Source organism: Gorilla gorilla, chromosome 8 (genome assembly GCF_029281585.2).
Source record: "Gorilla gorilla gorilla isolate KB3781 chromosome 8, NHGRI_mGorGor1-v2.1_pri, whole genome shotgun sequence".
Classification (NCBI taxonomy): domain Eukaryota; kingdom Metazoa; phylum Chordata; class Mammalia; order Primates; family Hominidae; genus Gorilla; species Gorilla gorilla.
In genome coordinates, this window is record NC_073232.2 from 138,255,125 (window position 1) to 138,277,581 (window position 22,457).

The 22,457-nt window shown below is 43.8% G+C and overlaps 1 protein-coding gene across 15 annotated transcripts in view; it reads left to right on the top strand.

The window, feature by feature from the left end:
* The window catches only part of FANK1 (fibronectin type III and ankyrin repeat domains 1), a 173,541-nt gene that overhangs the window by 87,297 nt on the left and 63,787 nt on the right, over window positions 1-22,457 (top strand). For 12 of the 15 annotated variants that reach the window (XM_055353008.2, XM_031015049.3, XM_019034890.4 and 9 more), the window contains 2 exons: window positions 13,681-13,858; window positions 22,108-22,232. In XM_055353008.2, coding sequence (XP_055208983.1) covers window positions 13,681-13,858; window positions 22,108-22,232 — 303 coding nt within the window. The other 3 variants (XM_055353009.2, XM_055353014.2, XM_055353011.2) reach the window with 3 other exon arrangements.

The following is a 22,457-nucleotide window of genomic DNA, read 5'->3' on the forward strand; positions in this document are numbered from 1 at the left end:
GTACCCTAAAACTTAAAGCATAATAATAATAAAAAAAAATAAGTAAAAGTGCTCAGTTACATTTTGTTTTTCCCCCTTTATTCAGTACTATACCAGCTTAAAATAATACCAAAAAATCAGCCATAATGCTACTATTTTGTCTTTTGTTTTTCTAAATTCTTTCAGTTCTTCTGTCTGCCTGCATCTGTACATTTTATGCCATTATAATCATAGCATCTGTGTAAGTTCGTATCCTTTCCTTAGTATATCATCTTCCACACTTTTAATGACTAAATATTCTTGTATATAAATAATGTACCAAAGTGTATCTAACAAATTCCATGTTCTTGGACATTTAGATTAGTTTTCATTGCTATCAATGGTATTAAAGTTTTCCTCTCTGGTTTTTATTTTTTGTTGTGATTTATGCATGTGTGTATGTAGTTAAACATAGGGCAGTAGTAGATAGCACATGGAAAGTTAAGGGCACGCCGCTGGAGTTGGGCTCCCTGGGTTCGAATCCTGGCTCTGCTGCGTATTGCATGGACTCCCCGGCAAATTATGGGACCTCTGTGTGTCTCCAGTCTTACAGGTAAAAGGTAGGAGGAAAGTTATAGCACTTTATAAGGTTGTTGTGAAGATTAAATAGTATATGTAAAGAGTTTAGAACACTCATACAAAGTCTTGTGAAAACTTAGCTATTAAATAACCCAGGTTTGGGCAGGGATGTTGGATGGACTCCTAGGTAAAATAGAGTTGGCCCTAATTGTGCTGATAATTGAAGCTGGGTAACAGATACAAGAGGATTTGCTATACTATTCGTTCTACTTTTTATGTTGAAATTTTTATTTATTTATTTATTTTTTTGAGACAGGGTCTCATTCTGTAGCCCAGGCTGGGATGCAGTGGTACAATCATGGCTCACTGCAGCCTCAACCTCCTGGGCTCAACTGATCCTCCCACTTCAGCTTCCCAAGTAGCTGGGACTACAGGCATGTGCCACCATGCCCAGACAGAAACTTTTTTCATAATAAAAATAAAAGCACATACAATGCAAAAACATTTTAGCTTTTATATTTATTTTTTGATTTCTGAATTTATTTCTTGAATGTGTTTCTAGAAGTGAGACCACAAAGTAGGAGATCTTATAACCATTTTTGAATACAGCCAAATTGTTTTTTTTAAAGAATTGTGTAATATACAGTGCAATGCTCAATCTAAAACAGTTTTATCACAGTCTTAAACAACACTGAATATTATTACCATTACATGTTTTTCATCTAATTTTATAGGTGAAATGGTACCTTACAGTTATTTTAATTTCTCCTTTTTTTTTTTCTTTCTGAGACAGGGTCTTGCTCTTTCGCTCAGGCTGGAGCGCAGTGGCATGATGATGGGGTCTCTCTAGGTTGCCTAGGCTGGTCTCTTCCTGGCCTCATGTGATCCTCTCACCTTGGCCTCCAAAAGTGTTGGGATTACAGATGTTGGTTGGCCACTGCACCTGACCTAGAACGTGTTTTTGATTAATGGTTGCTGTAAATATCTGATCAAGCCATGATAAACTGCTTTGAGGTGACAGCCACCACTGTTCTCATATAGCATCCCCGTCAGTGTGCAGTCATCTTCACTGTGGACCGTATGCCACCGGAGGCTAGACTGCAGATGCCCCTTGCCAGTGAAATTTGACTTCGGTAAATTTTCAGATGAGTTTTGGAAGAGCAGGGAAACTACAATTCTACTTTAAGGTGTTCTATTTTTATATAGTGAATATATTTATATTTGTTTTTTTTCTTTATCATCCCACTTTTCATGATACAAATCACAATTGCAAATTCCAATACAGTGTATGAACACCACTTCTCTCTGTAGCTTTTGAGATATGGTCAATTATTTATCATAAGGATGCTGAATAATCTGATTTTTTTTGTTTTACTAATTTGTTTTTTGAGTCTCCTCTTGGTGCATTTCTTTTACAATCCTTTTTAAAAATGTAGGATGCTAAGCCTAATATTGTGTAGTGGTTTACATAAATTTTATAGTTTTCTACGTTCAAACCTATAATTTGTGAGTGATACCTTTTTACTATGATTTCTGATATACTTGAGCCATGTTTTATGCCATCTTCTGAGTAACCATAGGGACTGGGTGGCGACAGTGTATGAAGCCCTTTATTATTCTATATTCCCATTTATTACTTGACAAATGGCACCAGAGGCATAAAATTGTTTTATTTGTCAGATTTGCATAAGAACTTTCTTACAAAAAGCTTTTATGGTACGTAACACATCCATAAATTCTCATAATCGTCCTTTTGAGGTACTTCTTGTAGTTTTACTGTTGTTCTTCCTTTTTCATTATTTGGGAAACTTTTAAAATAAGAAATATTTGTCATGATGCAAAGATCCTACCAATTATTTGAAAGAACCATTGAAAATTGAACATAAGGTCTCCTTTTTCTTTTTGCTTTTTTTAGAAAACAAACTCTTTAGAAAATTTTTTAGAAAACAAAATCTTTAGAAATCTTTAGAAAAGCTAAAATAAAGTTAAAGCCTGACTTTGTAATGAAATTAGTTGGTTAAATTTGGATGCTGGTTATCAGACTTAAAAAAAAAAAAAAGTACCTTTTGAAAGATCTGAGACTTACTTATGACCAAGAAAAAATAGTTCTAAAACTTTTGTATAAAAAGTAGCATGTAAGTTGTGTCTGTGAATGTGTATCTGTGGGTGTGTTGTATCTGTTTTATAAAACTTGAATAGAGCATCTATAAAAACAGTTCTCAAGAGTGTTTGTACTGATAACAGATAAATACAGATAGGGATATAAACATCATGGTTAAATAAATAGCAAAAAAGATCAGCTTTTGAATTTTTCTTTTTTTTAAAATTTTTTTAGTATTTATTGATCATTCTTGGGTGTTTCTCGGAGAGGGGGATTTGGCAGGGTCATAGGACAATAGTGGAGGGAAGGTCAGCAGATAAACACGTGAACAAAGGTCTCTGGTTTTCCTAGGCAGAGGACCCTGTGGCCTTCCTCAGTGTTTGTGTCCCTGGGTACTTGAGATTAGGGAGTGGTGATGACTCTTAACGAGCATGCTGCCTTCAAGCATCTGTTTAACAAAGCACATCTTGCACCGCCCTTAATCCATTTAACCCTGAGTGGACACAGCACATGTTTCAGAGAGCAAGGGGTTGGGGGTAAGGTTATATATTAACAGCACAAGGCAGAAGAATTTTTCTTAGTACAGAACGAAATGGAGTCTCTCTGTTTAATTCTTTCTACACACAGTAACAATCTGATCTCACTCTCTTTTCCCCACATTTCCCCCTTTTCTATTCGACAAAACCGCCATCGTCATCATGGCCTGTTCTCAATGAGCTGTTGGGTACACCTCCCAGATGGGGTGGCAGCCGGGCAGAGGGGCTCCTCACTTCCCAGACGTGGTGGCTGGGCAGAGGGGCCCCCCCACCCCCCAGAGGGGGCGGCCAGGCAGAGGCGCCCCCGCCTTCCAGACGGGGCGGCTGCTGGGCGGGGGCACCCCCTGCCTCCCAGACGGGGCGGCGGCCGGGCGGAGGGGCTCCTCGCCTCCCAGACGGGGTGGCGGCCGGGCGGAGGCGCTCCTCGCCCCCACATGGGGTGGCGGCCGGGCGGAGGCGCTCCTCGCCCCCAGACGGGGTGGCGGCCGGGCGGAGGCGCTCCTCGCCTCCCAGGTGGGGCGGCCGGGCAGAGGTGCTCCCCACATCCCAGATGATGGGCGGCCGGGCGGAGACGCTCCTCACTTCCTAGATGGGATGACGGCTGGGAAGAGGCGCTCTTCACTTCCCAGACTGGGCAGCCGGGCAGAGGGGCTCCTCACATCCCAGACGATGGGCGGCCGGGCAGAGATGCTCCTCACTTCCTAGACGGGGTGGCGGCCGGGCAGAGGCTGCAATCTCCGCACTTTGGGAGGCCAAGGCAGGCGGCTGGGAGGTGGAGGTTCACGCCACTGCACTCCAGCCTGGGCAACATTGAGCACTGAGTGAGCGAGACTCTGTCTGCAATCCCGGCACCTCGGGAGGCCTAGGCGAGCAGATCACTCGAGGTCAGGAGCTGGAGACCAGCCCGGCCAACACGGCGAAACCCCTTCTCCACCAAAAAATACAAAAACCAGTCAGGCGTGGTGGTGCGCGCCTGCAATCCCAGGCACTTGGCAGGCTGAGGCAGGAGAATCAGGCAGGGAGGTTGCAGTGAGCCGAGATCGCGGCAGTACAGTCCAGCCTCGGCAACAGAGGGAGACCGTGGAAAGCGGGAGATGGAGACAAGGGAGAGGGGGAGACCATGGAAAGCAGGAGACGGGAGAGGGAGAGGGAGAGCTTGAGCTTGAATTTTTCAAAATGTTGATTTTTGTCACCTTAGGAAAGATGTGTTACTTGTTATATATCCAGCACGGTTAAGTCCTAGTGTCAAGTGAGCCAGGACTATAGTCATAGATATACTTACCTCTCCTTGCAACTTTAGCTGTATTATAAAACTTGGGGGTGATAACATTTACAAATAGAGAGACTTGTTCATGTATTAGTAGTAAATTCAGAGTACTTTTCTACTGTGATATGTGCTTTCTGCCCTAAGTATATACAATCTTTTCAGATTTATCTATGAGCTATCTTGCTAATTGTTTCACCCACATTCTATAGCCTTACCCTCCTGTTGATGCAACTCTTCCTCTTCCAGATTTCATGCTGAACCTAATGCAGCATTGGACTGGCTTCCTACCCATGCCCATAGTGTCTGCAAGTAAACATCAGCCAAACTCTCTGCCTTCTTGGTCTCCACTACTGGTTGCTGTAGGCTTTCTATACCATCTTTCCTTTCCTGGACTGGGCTCCTGAAGGTCAGCAGCCTCCCTGACCTCAGTGCTATAATAAGTTGCTTTCTCTTCTGCTTGCACACAACATCTCTCTAATTTATTCAGACAATTACCTGGTTTGCATTGTCTCACTTTTTCTGACCAAGTTTTCTTGATCATTTAAAAATTTCCTTGGGGTTCAAGCCAGTTCACAAGCTAGACCTGATTTAAAATGAATAATTTAAGGAAATCTGGAGAATGAACTAATAGTAGATTTTTCACCCCGGTCTACATTTTTCTGAGATGGAGTCTCGCTCCGTTGCCCAGGCTGGAGTGCAATGGCATGATCTTGGCTCACTGCAAACTCCGCCTCCTGGGTTCACGCCATTCTCCTGCTGCAGCCTCCCGAGTAGCTGGGACTACAGGTGCCCGCTACCATGGCCGGCTAATTTTTTTGTATTTTTAGTAGAGACGGGGTTTCACCATGTTAGCCAGGATGGTCTCGATCTCGTGACTTCGTGATTCGTCCACCTTGGCCTCCGAAAGTAAAGTGCTGGGATCACAGGTGTGAGCCACTGCGCCCGGCCACCCCAGTCTACATTTTATATCTCTACTCTTAAGAGGCAGTATGGTACAAGGTTAAAAGTAAGGGACTTCTGAGCCAGATTATCTTCATTTTAATCCTGGTTCTACCAGTTATTTCTGTGTGACCTTGGGCAAGTTATGTAACTTCTCTGTGCCTCAGATTGTTTATAAGGGAGATAATAAAAATCCTTACAGCATATAGAGTTGGTGAAGTTAAATGTAGTGAAAGTTAAATGAATAAATAAAGCATCCACACTAGTACATGACCCAAATTAAGTGTCATATAAGTGTTGCTGCATTGCAGTTCTCCTCAGTAACGGCCTGTGACCTGCCATTTCTGTCGGCTCTTACCAAGGCTCGGTGCCGCCCCGGGCCTCTGCTCCATTGTCATAGTAATGTTTGCACTCTGCTAGTCACCTGTAAATATACATATTTAGGATCCTAAAACCAATATCCTAAAATATGTATATTAGCAGATGATGACAAAAACACCAGAATTTTTATCAAAGAGAAAATAGAAAGTATATGGGTATAATATTTTAAGGATTAGGATACACCTGTCAAATTACTCTAGGTTGGCTTAGAAACAAAGCAAAACAAATTGGGTCCCATCCACTATTTTTTGGCATTCTAAAAATAACTAGCTCTTACCTGATGAGGTCATTCATTCATGACCTGACCATCCAGGTCCTATCTGGCAATAATAGCTTTTTGCAAAAAGCAACTCTTGCCTAAGTGGAGATTTACATCTTGATGAGTTTTGTATGAAAGTAAAGAAGATGCAGGAACATTATCAATGGGGCGTACACTAACCATTGGCATTTCTGTGTGAGCAACGTGTTGTGTAGTTGTGTGATTTGGCAGCAGCTGGTCCATTGCTGACACGTGTCTGTGTTCACTGAGGCTTCACTCACACCTAAGGCTTCCTTGGAGAGACCATGCTGCCATTACATTTGGATCACTACCTGCCCCCAACACACACACACACACACACACACACACACACACACACACACACACACACGAACCAACTTTCCAAGCACCACACCCACCTTTTCCGGGCTCTGTACCAGATCTGGAGGGGTGATGGCTAGCAGTGAGGGTTTTGGCTCCATCATGAGTAGCAGCTGGAAGTGGGCCTATGGCCAGCTCTGGTGGCAGTGGGCCACCTGTGGCTGGTGCCAAGCTCACTGATGGAGATCTCATTATATACCTACATCAATGATCAGTAAAGAACAAGCCATAAGAAACTTTTGGGTCTCTGGGAATGTTATCTTTTTACTCCTCATATAACTTCATGGTGAACTGTTTTGAAATTTGACATTAATTTAGAATTTCTTGCCTGTTCTGATCTCTAGTAGGATTCTAGGCTGGATGTCTTTGGAATTGAAATACTTGTTGGCTTCTGATTATTTTGGGGGTAATCCATAACAGCCTACCATTCCTGGTGTTTGGTTTTAGTGGGCTGTGAAAAAAATCATTTGTTCAACACTGATGTCATGATACGAGGACGTGAAGATGTGAGTCATTGTGACATCACCAGCCAGAATTGCTGGGATTCAGTGAGATGACTCACAGTAAGAGGTCAGTGTCTGGTTCAGTAGTTCCTTCTTCCACATGTATCCCTCAGTATCTAGAACCCTGAAATTGGTTTCTCTAAGAAAACCAAGAGGCCCATAGGGGTAATGTATACTGTTGATTTTTATGGTTATTTTTCAAAAACTAATATTTTAAACATATCAAAATTATATCAAATGGTAATGTACTCAATGTACCATTTGGTTTAAGATGTTAACATTTTGCCATATATGTCATCACGTCTTTTCATGAAGAAATCAAACCTTACAAATATACTGGTAAGACTCCCCCCTCCTGCCCATCATGCCCCCATCCCTTCCGTTATGTTGTTGAGGTGGTGTATGTTCTTCCCTTCAGCTTTTTAACTTTTACTACATATCTGTGCATTCATAAATAACATGTAGTGTTTTTTGCGTGTTATGTAGTGTGTCCTTTTGCAACCCATGTTTTCCACCCCTCCATTTTGAATTGATCTATGTTGATGCAGGTGTATTCAAAACTCATACAGCTAAATTTCTTTTAGTTGTTGTATAGGATTTTACTGTAGGAAATATGCCATCATTTATTTAGATACTTTGTAACTTAATTATCACAAAACACTTTGTGGTATTTTTAACTCAGTTTCAGAGAACATATTCAAACCTAGGTTTATCCAATTCCATCATGCTTTCTATAAACATTTGGAAAATAAAGTTGGGAAAGTGAGCTTGCAGGCTGCCTCCTAGCATATCTCTGGGGTCTTCGTGTAAGGGACATTGTTGGCTGTGTGCCCCACTGGCCTGGGGTGGCAAGACCAGGGCAGCCCTGTCTTCCTCAGTGGGTCTGCACTGCAGGAAGACCCCTGGGTCTTCAGAGGGTGCCGGTCAGCTACTTGGGACATTGGCTCAAGGGAAATACAAGATCCTTTTTTTTTTAAATGAGCAATGCAGTAAATCTGTGATATATTTGAGGCTCAAGAAGGATTGAGTTACAGGGAGAAGTTTCAAAGGAAGTGTAAGACATGGACCCAGCCCGTAAGAAACTTAAAGTGTAGCAGGGGAGACAAAACTAACATAGAACAATTGCATGCTAAACAGCTTGGTATACACTCTACTGTACCCCTTGTTACCTTTGGCAAAAATGAGATACTCTGTGTTTTTCTTTGCACCTTGATTTCTCACTCAACAATACTTAGTGGAGGTCCTTTCAAAGCACCTAGTATAGAACAAATTCATTTTTCAAAGGGTGTATAATGTTCCACTTTATGGACATAGAATAACTTATTTGTCCAGTCTCTTATAAATGGGTCATCTTTTGTTTTGTTTTGCTGTAAACTGCTGAAAACTATAGTAATGTCCTATGTGTCTTTGTGTGTATCTATTTTTATTTTTTTAATTTTTATTTTAGGTTTGGGGGTACGTGTGAGGGTTTGTCACACAGATAAATATGAGTCACAGGAGTTTGTTGTACATGGTATTACATCACCCGGGTATTACGCTCAATACCCAATCGTTACCTTTTCTGCTCCTCTCACCCTCCCCCTTCAAGTAGACCCCAGTGTCTGTCGTTTCCTTCTTTGTGTTCATAAGTTCTTCTCATTTAGCTTCCTCTTATAAAAGAGAACATGCGGTATTTGATTTTGTGTTCCTGCATTAGATTGCTAAAGATGATAGCCTCCAGTTCCATCCATGTTCCTGCACAAGACCTGATCTCTTTCTTTTTTATGGCTGCGTAATATTTCATAGTGTATATGTACCACATTTTCTTTATCCAGTCTGTCATTGATGGACATTTAGGTTGATTCCATGTCTTTGCTATTATGAACAGTCCTGCAATGAACATTCACATGCATGTGTGTTTATGGTAGAATGGTTTATATTCCTCTGGGTATATACCCAGTAATGGGATTGCTGGGTCAAATAGTAGTTCTGGTTTTAGCTCTTTGTGGAATTGCCATACTGCTTTCCAAAATCGTTGAACAAATTTATCCCACCAACAGTGTATAAAGGTTCCCTTTGTGACCTTGCCAGCATCTATTATTTTTTTGGCTTTTTAATAATGGCCATTCTGACTGGTGTGAGATGGCCTCTCTTTGTGGTTTTGATATGCTTGTTGGCCACATGTATGTCTTCTTTTGAGAAGTGTCTCTTTATGTCTTTTGCTCAATTTTTAATGGGGTTGTTTATTTTTCTCTTGTAAAGTGTTTAAGTTCTTTATGGATGCTGGATATTAGACCTTTGTCAGATACATAGTTTGCAAATATTTTCTCCCATTCTGTGCCTTTTAAGTGGGGCATTTAGCCTCTTTACATTCAAGGTTAGTATTGATATGTGTGGATTTGATCCTGACATTGTGCTGTTTGATCGTATCATTGATCCTGTCAGCTGGTGCTGTCACTGATCCTGTCATTAGCTGGTTATTATGTTGGCTTGTTTGTGTGGTTGCTTTACAGTGACACTAGTCTGTGTGTTTAAGTGTATTTTTGTATCAGCTGGTAGCGGTCTTTCCTTTCTATATTTACTGTTTCTTCCAAGATCTCTTATAAGGCAGGTCTGGTAATGAAGTTCCTCAACATTTGCTTACCTGAAAAGGATCTTGTTTCTCCTTCACTTAGGAAGCTTAGTTTGGCAGGATATGAAATTATTGGTTGAAGATTTTTTTTTTTTTTTTTTTAAAGAATGTTGAATATAGGCCTCTAATCTCTTCTGGCTTGTAGGGTTTCACTGTTAGCCTAAGGGGATCTCTTTGTAAGTGACCTGCCCTTTCTCTCTAGCTGCCTTTAACATTCTTTCATTTCAATGTTGGAAAACCTGACAATTATGTGTCTTGAAGATGATCTTCTTGTGTAGAATCTTGCAGGAGTTCCCTGTATTTCCTGAGTTTGACTGTAGGTCCCTCTAGTAAGGTTAGGGAAGTTTTCAGGGATGATATCTAGGAATATGTTTTCCAAGTTGTTTGCTTTCTCTCTCTCCCTTTCAGGGATGCCAGTGATTTGTAGATTTGGCCTCTTTACATAATCCCATTCTTCTTGGAGGTTTTATTCATTCCTTTTTATTTATTTTTTCATTTTTGTCTGACTGTCCTATTTCAGAGAACCAGTCTTCAAGTTCTGAGATTCTTTCCTCAGTTAGGTTTATTCAGCTGTTAATACTTGTGATTGCATTGTAAATTTTTTTTTTTTTTTTTTTTTTTCCGAGACAGAATCTTGCTCTGTCACCCAGACTGGAGTGCAGTGGAACAATCTCCGCTCACTGCAGTCTCTGCCTCCCAGGTTCAAGCGATTCTCCTACCTCAGCCTCCCGAGTAGCTGGGACTACAGGTGCCTGCCACTATGCCTTGCTAATTTTTGTATTTTTAGTAGAGATGGGGTTTCATCATGTTGGCCAGGCTGTCCTGAAATTCCTGACCTCAGGCAATCCATCTGCCTCAGCCTCCCAAAGTGCTGGGATTACTGGAGTGAGCTACTGTGCCTGGTCGTGAAATTATCGTATTGCATTATTTAGCTCTGTCAGACCCGTTAGGTTCTTTTTTATGCTGGCTATTCTATCCTTCAGCTTCTGTATCATTTTATTGTGATTGTTCTTTTCCTTAGATTTGGTTTCAACATCCTCCTGAATCTCAGTGATCTTTGTTCCTATCCATATTCTGAATTCTACTTCCTATATTCCAGCCAGTTCTGCCTGGTTACAAACTCTTATTGGAGAACTGGTGTGGCCATTTGCAGGGCGTATGACACTCTGGCCATCTGAGTGTTATCAGAGTTCTTGCTGGTTCTTTCTCATCTAAGTGTGGGTGTTCCTTTAATGTAGATTGAGTACGGTCAACAGACTTTTCTGGATGTTTTCCCTGGGCTGATGCTTTATGTAGGGTCTTTATTTGAAGCTTACTTGTCTCTGGTTTCAGAGGGGGGTATGTTAATGAGGTATTTTTGGTATTGAAGCTTTGGGGTGTGATCCAGTAGGTGGCGCTTAGGTGAACTGGTCAGTTGCTAGACTCTTGTTTGGTTGCGTGGCTCCCCTGTTTCCTCACAGTTTCCGTCATGCTCCCTTTCAGTGCTCTGAAACTGTGCGTTCCTCTCCCACTTGAGTGCTGGCTCTCCTTGGCACTCCTGGGATGCCCACTGCAGCTCTGGGGTGACCTCAGTGTTTATGTTCCTTTCTCAGCTTAGAGGCAGCAGAGGAAGAGATCTTAGCAGGGGTTGTGGCCAGGGGTTATTTGCTTGCTCCACCTCAGAGAGATGTGGGTCAGCAATCACTTGGTGCAGTCAGCCCAAGATGTAGGGTTTGTGCTGTGTGCCCAAGCCAGGGGTTCCTTGTCTGGTGATGAGCCATGCTGGGGAGAGGGGGTGTGGGACCTGTGGGAGACAGACTGGCTGCCTCTCCTTGGGTTGACTGTAGCTTATTGGAGGTATAGATAAGGTACTCTTAGAGTCTTTGCTCCTTTGTTAGTTTGAAGGTGGCAAGGGCAGTTCCACTGCTGAGATAGTGGCAGAGAGGCTTTCAGTTGGCCCTGGAGGCTCTGTTCAGGGAGTTGCTGAGTTGGTAATGGCTCCATAGCTCTGGCGGGGGTGGCTGGAGGCCCAGGCCTGGAGGACCTGTCCGGTGAGGAGATATGGGAACAGGCACCCATGTAACAGTCTGCCCACTTTTCCATAGGGCTGCTGTGGTATGCTTGGGGCCTGCTCCAGTCCCTAGTCATCTCAGATTTTCCAGAACCTGGAGGTGTCACCAGTGAAGGCTGAGAAACAGCAAATATGGCAGCCTGTCCCTCCCTCTGGGAGCTTCGTCCCAGGGAGGTATGGATCTGGTGTTGGCCCAAAGGCACCTGTAGGAAGTGACTGGAGACCCTGGTTGGGAGGTCCTGGGCAGTGAGTAGGAACGGGATTGGGACCCACTTAAAAAAGCAGTCTGGCCACATTTCGGGAGAGCAGTTGTGCTGTGCTAAGGGTCCGCTTCAGCCCCCGATCGCCTCGGATACTATGAGGCTCAAAAGCTGGAACAGCTAAGGCACCTGAACAGTAAAGATGGTGGCCTACCTCTCCCTCTGGGAGTGCCATCCCAGGGGAAATTCAATGTCTATCTGTCAGATGGACAGCTCGGACAGGGGTGGCTAGAGGCCCCAGTTGGAAGGTCCTGCCCAGTGAGGGAACGGGATAGGTACCTGCTTAAAGCAGCTGTCCGGCCACGTTTCGGTAGAGCAGCTATGCTGTACTGGGGGATCCCTTCTGCCCTGTGTTGGCTCGGACTCTCCAAAGCCTGAAAGCTAGAATGGCTAAGGTGCCCAAACAGCAAAGCTGGTGGCCTGCCCCTCCCCCTGGGAGCTCCTTCTTAGGGTGGTGCAATGCCGCTACTGGTGGCTGGCTGGAATTCCAAGCCAGTGGGTCTTATCTCGTGAGGTGCAGTGGAAGTGGGGGCTGTTGCTGCTTAGCCGCCTGGATTCATCCTCTTTCCTAAGTGTATGTACAGGAGTCTAACCTCTCACTTTGCCAGAGCTACGGCTACTTTTGCTGGAAAGCCTGAGTAGCTAAGGCTCCAGGGTCTCCACGCGTGCCTGAGCAGCTGCTCTGCCAAGACTCCACGCAGCTCTGTCAGACTGAAGACTGAAGGTGCTGGTAGAGAGGGGTTTAGGTGGAGAGCTCCTGACCTGAGGTTTGCAAATATCTGTGGGAGAAGCATGGTTTCTGGGTCGCTCATTCGGTCATTGCTTCTCTGGGCAGGGGAGGATCCCCTGGCTCCGTGCTGACCCCCGGGGGGCCATTGTCCTGTCTTGCTTTTCTTTGTGGGTCAGGTTGTTTCCTTGATGAGTCCCAGTGTGAGTACCTGGCTGTTTCAGTTGAAGCCGTTGTATTCACTCGCCCCTTCTGTTCCTCTCCGTGAGAGTCAGGTACACCAGCTGCTTCTAGTCAGCCATCTTGGCCACTCACTCTTGTGTGTATTTATGCTCTGATTTCTGCAGAAGTTTCCAGGGGTGGGATGGTGAGACAGGGATATGTGTATTTTTAATTTTAATAGATGCTTCCATATTGCCCTCTAGAAAGGCGATAATTCATATTTCCCTACAACTGGCAGATGAGAATATCCTCTCCCTGTCTTGTGAACTCCAATAGTTATGAAATTTCTTTTTCAGTTTCTGACTGGATATAAAGTTATACACCATTGTTATCAATTTCTGTGAGCACTAGGGGATGATATGAGCATCTTTCCAGATATTACCTTGGCAATTTGTTTTTGCTCTTTTGTGTGCTGCTCATCTTTTGCTAGGTTTGTTACTAACCTTGGGCCTTTATTCCTGGTTAGTTTCTGAGGGCTGTTTATATAGCATAGATGTCAACCCTTTGTCATCTATGTTCCAGATACTTGGATCAGATAGAGCATTTGTCTCTTGGCTTTGTTAGTCACTGAAGGATTACAGAAACAAACTGAGTTCCAGCAGGTCAAGTACAACCTTATTAGTTTGATATGTTAAGCAGCCCTTTGGAAGGGTCAGTGGGGGTGGTATGATATTGATGGGCATGGTACAATATATGCTTGTTGAAGACTGTGGTAGCTCACACATCAGCTGAATTTTGTATCTCTTTAGCTTTTCAGGGGTTCTTTAAGCAACAGGGAGGTATGCTCATATGTGTGCCTTATGCTCAGAAAAATAGCTCGATCACCAAGCAGCTGTAATCCACTCGACTGGTCTCTCTTCCTTATGGAAACTGGGTCCTGAAGTTGGGTATCATTCTTTTTTTTAGAAATCATGCCACCCTCAAAGCCTCATCCACCTGTCGTGGGCAAAGTGACTCATCACAGCATTGAATTATACTGGGATCTGGAAAAGAAAGCCAAACGCCAAGGACCTCAAGAGCAGTGGTTCAGGTTCTCGATTGAAGAAGAAGACCCCAAAATGCACACTTATGGTATCATTTATACGTAGGTGCAGTGTTGAATTGCTTGCCACTTTGCCTTGACTTCCTGATTAGCTGCAACGATTTCTGTTGTCTCTAAAAAGCCACTGCTTGTTTCAAATTAAAGAATGAGTCAGCATCATTTGTATTCATGCTCTTTTATGAATTACAATTTTTGGAAAATAGGCATTAGCAGTAACTTTGAAATTAAACCTCTGTACCTTTGAGAGCTTCTTTGACTTCTGAAATATTTTAATGATATGTATTTAAAATCCAGAATGTAGAGACAGACTCAAACAATAGCTTGATGCAATTAGGTGAGCTTCCCATCAGGCTGTTGTGTTCACTGATGTGGAATGGCCCCGCCTGGTCTACCCTGGCCAGCTTCTCTGATCTCATGTCATACCATTGTCCCCTTGTCAACTCTCTTATACCACGCTGGCTGCCTCTCAGCCTGGACAGGCCAAGCTGGTTCCCATCGCAGGATCTTGCTTGTTGCTGTTGTCTTGAATACATTTCCTTCTGTTTTTATACAGCTGGTTCCTTCACACCATGCCAATCTCAGATGAAACATCCCCCCGCCCCCAGAAGGCCATCTGAAGTAGCCATCCTTTCACGCAGGCCTCCTGTAGCTCAGAACCTCGTTTTGTATGCCACGTAGCATTTAGCTCTGTTGGGCTTATTTTACTTGTTTACTTGTTTGCTTAGTTTGTTTACCTTGTTGTTTACTTGTTTACTTCTTGTTCCTTTCCTGCCTCCTCACCCAGTATTAAACTCGGTGAGAGACAAATAAGACTCCTGCCTGCTTAACGCTCTAGCCGGTTCCTTGACAGTGCTGGCTGTTATATAGCAGGCCTTCCAAATGCTTCTGGCATGAGCAAATACCACCAGGAGTAATGAAGAAGTCATTTTTGGCCAGGCATGGTGGCTTATGCCTGTAAACTCAGCACTGTGGGAGGCTGAAGTGGGCAGATCCCTTGAACCTGGATGTTCAAGACCAGCCTAGGCAACATAGCGATATCCCATCTCTACAAAGAATCCAAAAGTTAGCCAGGTGTGGTGGCTTATGCCTGTAGTCCCAACTACTTGGGAGGCTGAGGTGGGAGGATCACTTGAGCCTGGGAGATCGAGGCTGCAGTGAGCCATGATTGTGCCACTGCACTCCAGCCTGGGTGACAGAGTGAGACCCTGTCTCAAAAAAAAAAAAAAAGTTATGTTTTTCTTCTTAGTCTTCATATCATCTCTGACCTATTTCTTCACCTTGATAGATTTACCACTTGAAAAATGCAAAATGACTGTTTTGTGATTCAGGAATACCAAAAATGAGATACAAATATGGTTTTTAGTGAAACTTTTAATTTTGAAATAATTATAGATTCATATCCAGTTGTAAGAAAGAGTGATTGTACCTTTTTCCATTTCTCCCCTATGGTAACATCTTTGAAAATAATAGTGCAGTGTCACAGTCAGGATATTGGCATTGATGCAGTCAAGATGCAGAACAGGTTCATCACTTTCCTGGCCTTTTCTCAAGTTTGCATTGTGATAAAAGTGCTGACATGAGAAGATAGATATGTTTATGTGTATGTGTGTATAAAATATCTATAAATATGTATATAATCTGTATATGAAAGCTCCAATTTCCACTGTTACTTGAGTGATAATATATCTGATATTTGAGAAATTTCTCTGCACCTTAAGAAAAATCTGAAATGTAGTTGCAATGTAAAAATAGTTCTTGTTCTGACTACTCAAATGTTATTTTAATCATGTCATTTTACTTATTGAAGGTATGCTTTTTCTATCTAAAAGCATGAATTATGAGAAGCATTTCTCTGGAGAAAGAAAAAGACATCTTTCTTTCCCCCATCACCTTAGCACCACAAGCTGTGTTGGGCAGGTGAATGGGGCCATCCTGCATCGTTCTTTCTTCCTTGGCTGTGCCTTTGCTGGGTGGCCAGGTAGGCAGCCTCAGCTAGAGAAACCATAGCTGCGTGTGCTGGCTTCCACCCTGAGGTGTGTGTCTGTGTTGTCTGCATTCTCCCCAGAGACCTGGTTGCTGTCAGGCTGGAGAACGCACTCTCACTCTGACGACAGCCTGGCACTGTGGGGCTGGCAGTGACATCTGTGGTCCCCGCTCTAAGGACAGTGGGGAAATGCCTGCATTTCTCACAGAATTACAAGTACAAATCTTGACGCTAGGTGGCAGAATTAGGCTGCATTAATCTTGACCTCTTTTGCTTCCTTATTTCTTTCTCTACATAGCATTAAAACTAGCAAATGCTTTTCTTGTAAAAAGTGATTATCTAGAATACCTGATGTTTGGATTGTGGATTTAAGAACTTCTTCCTGATTTGTCAGTTTCTGTTCCCATTAGTCATCAGTCTATCTGGAAACAGTGATATTGTCTTTGACTTGGGCTTTCCTCCATGGCTTCTCATAGCCAGTCAGTTACTGAGTTCTCCATTTGTAGAATTGCTTCTGTGCTTTCCCTCTTTAGCTGGGTTTTCCCCTGCAGGATGTAAGCTTTATTTCTGTCTAGCTCATTTGTGGATCCCCAGCTCCTACACCTGCCCAGTGTATTTTCTGATGGAAGGAGTTGACTTTATTGCTTTTTTTTTTTCATCATTCTATCTTGCTGGGCTAATTTCCATTTTAATCTTTCTTTTGTCACATTGTCTTTGGTGGGTCCTCCATTGCTTAAAGGATAAAGGCCAAATTCCTTAGACTAACATTGAATGTCTTTCACAGTTTCCCTACACCTGCCTTTCTTGTTGCCTCTTTTTTCTCAGCACAAACCCTCCAGTCAGATTTCCTACTGTCCTTTGAATATGCCTTGACATTTTCTGTATGTGTGTTCAGTTGTTTTCCCTGTTTGGACAGATTTTCCCCTCTCACCCTATTCTTTCTTCTGCCCTGGACAGATTTTACCTCCACTGAGAAGCTCTCCTTACTACCCTATTGTCTGTGCCCTAAATTCCTGTGATCATTGCTGCCCATGCCACGCATTCCATTTATTCCATCAGCGTGTATTATTGAGTGTCTGCCATGTGTCAGACACTGCTCCGGATGCTGGGGATACGGCACTGGGAAAAAATTCCTCCCTCATGATGATGAAGGCAAACAATAAATAAGATACATAAGGTAAAAATAGGTAGTCAGCAGGCAATACATACTGAGGGGCAGCAGCATAGGAAAAATTGAGGGCCTGGGGTAGAGGTGGGGAAGTCTTCACCAAGAAGGTAGCTTCTGAGTAGATCTGAAGCAAGGATACCTGGAGCCTTGCAACTATCTGGGGGAAGAACCTTTCAGACATAGCAAAGGGCAGGTGAGAAAGCCTGGCAGTACAAATGTACCTGGCTGGTCCCAGGAGCATTGAGGAACAGAGGGAACAAGGAGGAAAACAATGGGGGCGAGGGCAGCTGGGTCATGAGAGGTCACTGCCTGGGCCTTGCGGGTTATTGGGAGAACACTGGCTTACTCTGAGAGAGGCGGGGAAAGCCACTGGAGATTGTAAAGCTGAGAAGAGGCGTGATCCGGCTTATGTTTTACGAGGATCCCTCTGGCTGCTGAGTTGGGAACAGGCTGTAGGGAGGCCAGGCAGCAAGCAGCAGGGAGGACTGACGAAGAAGCTTTTGAAACAGTTTAGGTGGGAGACAACACAACAGTGTGGAAAGTGGGAGGATGCAGGATATGCTTTAAAGATGGATTTAAGAACTTGGTGGTGGACCGGATATGGGATATGAGAGAGAGGATGGTCAAGGGATATGTGGCAGCCAGCACAGGCCCAGTGATGCTGCTGGAAGCATCAGCGTCACAGTCTCAGTGGCTTATGGCAGCAGTGATTCCCTCCTACACACCATGCCCACCATGGGTCGGCCAGGGCTCCATCCTGCATTGTCCTCCTGCCGCAACCCAGGCCATGCGGCAGCCTCTGCATGAACATTGTCAGTCACTGTAGCAGGGGAGAGAGTATGGCATGCTGTTTCTTGAAGCTTCTGCCCAGAATGACATACTTCACTTCTGTGTATACTTCATTGCTCAAAGCAAGACATGCAGCCATGTCCGAGTTCAACAGGGCGGGGAGGTAGGATCCTTGTGGGAGGGCACCTCGTGTCTCTGAACAACAATCCAGTCTTCCACAGGAGGCACCCAGGGTCTGGCCTGAGCAACTGTAATAACAGAGATGGGGAAGACTGTGGGTGGAGTAGATGCTCAGTTTGAAACTGTCTGACATCCAAGCCGAGATGTCAGGGAGGGTGTTGGGGATGTCAAGGGCCAGGGAAAGGGTCTGGGTTGGAGAGACAGACTCCAGAGTCATCAGCATGAGGCTGGATTGGAATTCTGGGGGAGGGAGTTTAGAGAAGAAAGGGAAGTCTGGTAACTGAGTCTTGGGGCTTTTCAATATTTAGTTAGCTTCTTATGTTTCATATTTGCTCAGCTCTTGCATCAAACATTTGCTTATTGACTGATAACAAAAACAAGACTACGCTTTAAATTTTTGTAGACTTTACTGTGGAAGTCACTCTAAGATTCATTTATTTTTTCAGCTGTCATGTCTAGGTAAAGTTGCGCTTCTCCATGGGTTCAATGAACTGCTTTCATGAGTCCTCCCTGCACCTGTGTTGTAATTGCTGTAGAGTACCCTGGTGGGCAGTTGTGTCCTGGTCCCTGCTGTGGCTTTTGTCCTCCTTGGAGCCATCTCTAGTGATGCAAGAATCTTCAGCCTTTGACAAGTGTGCTTGGTAACATCTGGTTTCTAACACAGTTGCATTATTTCCCTTTCCAGGGGTTATGGAGGTGCTGTTTGCTTCAGGGTGACCTTATGATATTTAGCAATACTGAATTTTATTGGGAGCACTTCTGGTTTTATTTTGGTCTAATGCTATGCTAAGTCTTTGACACCTTGCACTGAATTCCGGTGAGGCTTGGCTATTATATTCTCACTGAACTTCTAAAGATCTTTTCACATGCCACACATTGTTGAGGGCTCAGTTTCTATGACTCAAATATCTAAGTATTCATGGACCTATTTTCATTTAACATCAAAATCTACCTACTCATAAGACTACTTTGTGCCAGGCTGATACATTTTAGTTTTAAAAAAATTATTACTTTTTAGCCCTGGCGGTTTTTCTGAATATTTATCTTGGTTTTAGAGCTTTTACTTTTATGGTAAATGTGTTTATATCAATTTTTAACACTTATCTACTTCTCGGTTTCTTGATCGAAAAGTTTCTGTAATGCCATTGGCGTTATTTCTTCATTGTCTTTCCTACAGTTTCTTTTTTGTTGATACATACTATCTCAGTTATCTGCTGCATGACAAACCAGCCCCAGACTTAGTGGTTGACAGCAGAAACAGTCATGTGTTTGCTCATGATCTGTAATTTGGCTAGGGTGTTGATGGCTTGTTTGTGCCCCATGTGGTCTTGGCTGTTGCAGCTCTCTTGGGGCTGGAAGAACCAAATGGCTTCACCCATGTGTGATGCATCAGCTGGGATGGCCAGGACAACAGGAGACTGGCTGGGCTTTTTCATCTCCTTTGTAGTCTGGATCTCCCACTGACTGTCTTACTAGGTGGCCTCTTTCTCTAACAGGGAAGTTGAACTTCTCCTCCCTGCTTCCAAGGGAAGAGAAGCAGAAACTTCTGGGCATCTTAAGGCCCAGACCCAGAGCTGTACAGATTCTCTTCCACCACTTCCCATCCTGTTCAAGGGGAGAGGAACTAGACTCTAACTCTGGGGCGGGGAGGAACATGTTCCTGCGGGGAAGGTAGAGACTGTGGAGGTCAGCTTGACTTCCAGCTCATTTGGCTTCTTTTAGGTGAAGAGAAATGTGTTTCTGGCAAAGATGATGTCAGTTAGGAGACTGAATCCACCAGCACAGAGCAGGGAGGCAGAGACACGTACGTGGTCAGAGGTGCCTCAGTGTGCTTAGTCTTTTTCTTGGCTCTGCTGGTGCTACACCCGAGAAGTCATTTAGATTTGGTGTCTGAAGTAACTTTGTGATGCAAAAACAGGATCAGTGAACGTTCAGTGTTTGATTTTACCTTGAAGTTTCACATTTTAACAAAGGACAGAAACATCAACTGAAGAAAGTCTTTGTAAATGTTTTTCAGTTTTCAAAAAAAGGTTCTGTTAGATGTTAGAATTATGATGTTAGAGTTGTCTCCAGATTTCACGGAGGCACCTCTTTCCTGGATGTGCCAGACTCTTCTGCGCCCTGACTCTCGCCGCGGTGAGAGCAGCTAGACCATGACTTTCCCAGGCGTTGTGTGTTCTTTCAACCCTACTGGGAAGTCCCTTTCTCAGACTGCCTGGGAGACGTCTGCCTGTCTGTCATGGAAGTCCTTTATGCCATTTCTCACTTGACATCAAAGATACCTCAACCAGAGGACACTGTCCTGGCACCTCATTCCCTCTGCCCTGTACCTGTTTCTCAGGTACCTGTTCCTGCCCCATGCCTGTTCCTCAGTGGGGGAATTACTTGTTTGATGGATGAATTTGGCGGAAGGAACTTAGACCTTCTGGCTTCTCCTTTGGGGATACTCCTCCCTCTAGGACAAGTGTTGGGTCTGTTCTTTAGCCACACACTTTGTGCCATGCCTTGTCCTTCAGGAGAAAGAATCCAGTGGGGACTGGGAGTGAGTGGGCAAGGCTGTTTGATGATTAGGTGAGGTGTTAGCTCACCCACCTGGTCCAGATCTGAAGTCAGGTTTTCAAGTGTGTGTTAGTGATGCTAACTCCAGCACTGTCATTTCACCCTTGCTCAGCTGTCCCTTCTTCACTGTCCTTGACTGCCCCTTTTCTTGCCACCCCATCAGTAGGAAGTTGGGGTCAACTCAGTGTTGACAGTTTCATTTTGGCCCTGAGCTGGTTCAGAACTACATCCCAGCCTGTCCCAGCACCTTGCAAATAATGGGCACTAGATACACTTGTTGAGTTGTATGGAATGGAATTGATGTATAAATATTTAGTTGCACATAAACATCCTGGAAAAATTAGTTGTGAATCACAAAGAATGGTTCTGGTATCTTTGGAGGATCTATTGAGAATAAAAGTAAAAACTAGAGACAGGAAAAAAAAATTGGAGGAAACAGTGGTAACCTTGGCATCTAAGGAGCTATGGAGAATGGTCCAAGGGAGGAGAACAAGAACTGGATTAAGTGTTGAAGCAGGAAAGAAGAAAGAGCTGGAAATGACACACACACACACACACACACACACACACACACACACACACACACACACACACACCCTCAAAAACCAAGGCTTTGAGTAGAAGAAAAGAAAAATTTAGAGATAAGATTTGAAAAGGGATACATGGAGTTTAGTCGGATAAGAAGAAAGAATGTTGGCAGAAAAGAGAAATGGGTAATATAGAGGTTTTGGGTAATACTGGGAAATATATACAGCTCTGTCAACTTTTGGAGACCTGATATTGTGGAATACATGCCAAGTCAAAGCCAGGCTCCTGGGACCTGCCTCACAAGCAGAAGGTGGGGTCTTATCTTAGCACTTGCGCTAGGTCCCAGCATCTTCTGAGCAGGCAGGCAAACTACCTTACTGCATTTATTGGTGCTAATTTTGCAGACTGCAAATGATGAGACTCAGTACTACTACCCTCTGGAGGTGTGTGGATTTCCATCGTGAGTCTCTAATCAGATTTCTATCCCAGAAGTGCTCAGCATCCATTTCCCACAAACATTCCTAAGATGAACTTGACCATGGGGCATGATGTTAGCATTGTCTTCTATGTGCTGCCTGAGCTCCCAGCTCTACTGGAAGTTGCTCATGGACTACGAGCAATCTTGCATGTGACTTCTTCAGGTCCTTTCCCTGCAGTGGTATTTTGACTGCAATAGTTATACAGCCATGTATTAGCCTTGCAGCCCCATCACTAGATGGCCCCCACTTGAAAATTACATATATATGATTTGACTGCCTGTCTTATCTTTCAAATATAAAACTTTGTTACTTGAGGGCAATTGTCGTGGTTAACGTGATTATTTCTCCAAAGTACAAAACGGCATGCTGGCTATGTGTCAGGCCCTGGACTAGGCCCTATGGGACAGAGTGCACCTGCTGGATAGGGACAGGGGCACCATGTGGGACTTGTCCTTCATTCTCTCGGAGTTCAGCAAAGCAGGATCCATCGGCTGTGTCCTGGAAATAGAAGGAAAATCACTTCCACCTGCTCTTCTGCTGTCTTATCAGAGAGTGCAGATTAAGCTACCTGGTGTTGTCAGCATGTTTGTCTCCTCCTGTCTAGGGGATATGCAACGAAGCATGTTGTTGAAGGTCTGGAACCAAGGACGCTGTACAGATTTCGCCTGAAGGTCACCAGCCCCTCTGGGGAGTGTGAGTACAGCCCACTCGTCTCAGTGTCTACAACCAGTGAGTATTCAGACCATCCGCACTCACCTGTCTCTAGATCAATGGAGATGACAAGCAATTTAGAAAAAATATTCTGCCTCTTGTTTGGCCTTACCAGAAGCAGAAATGATACAATTTTTAAACACCGCAATAATATTTACTAGTTGGGCCTTGCCATAACTTGTAATGTCAGGAAAGTCTAATTATGCTTTCACAAACTGGGAGAGCTATTTTTGTGCCAGAACT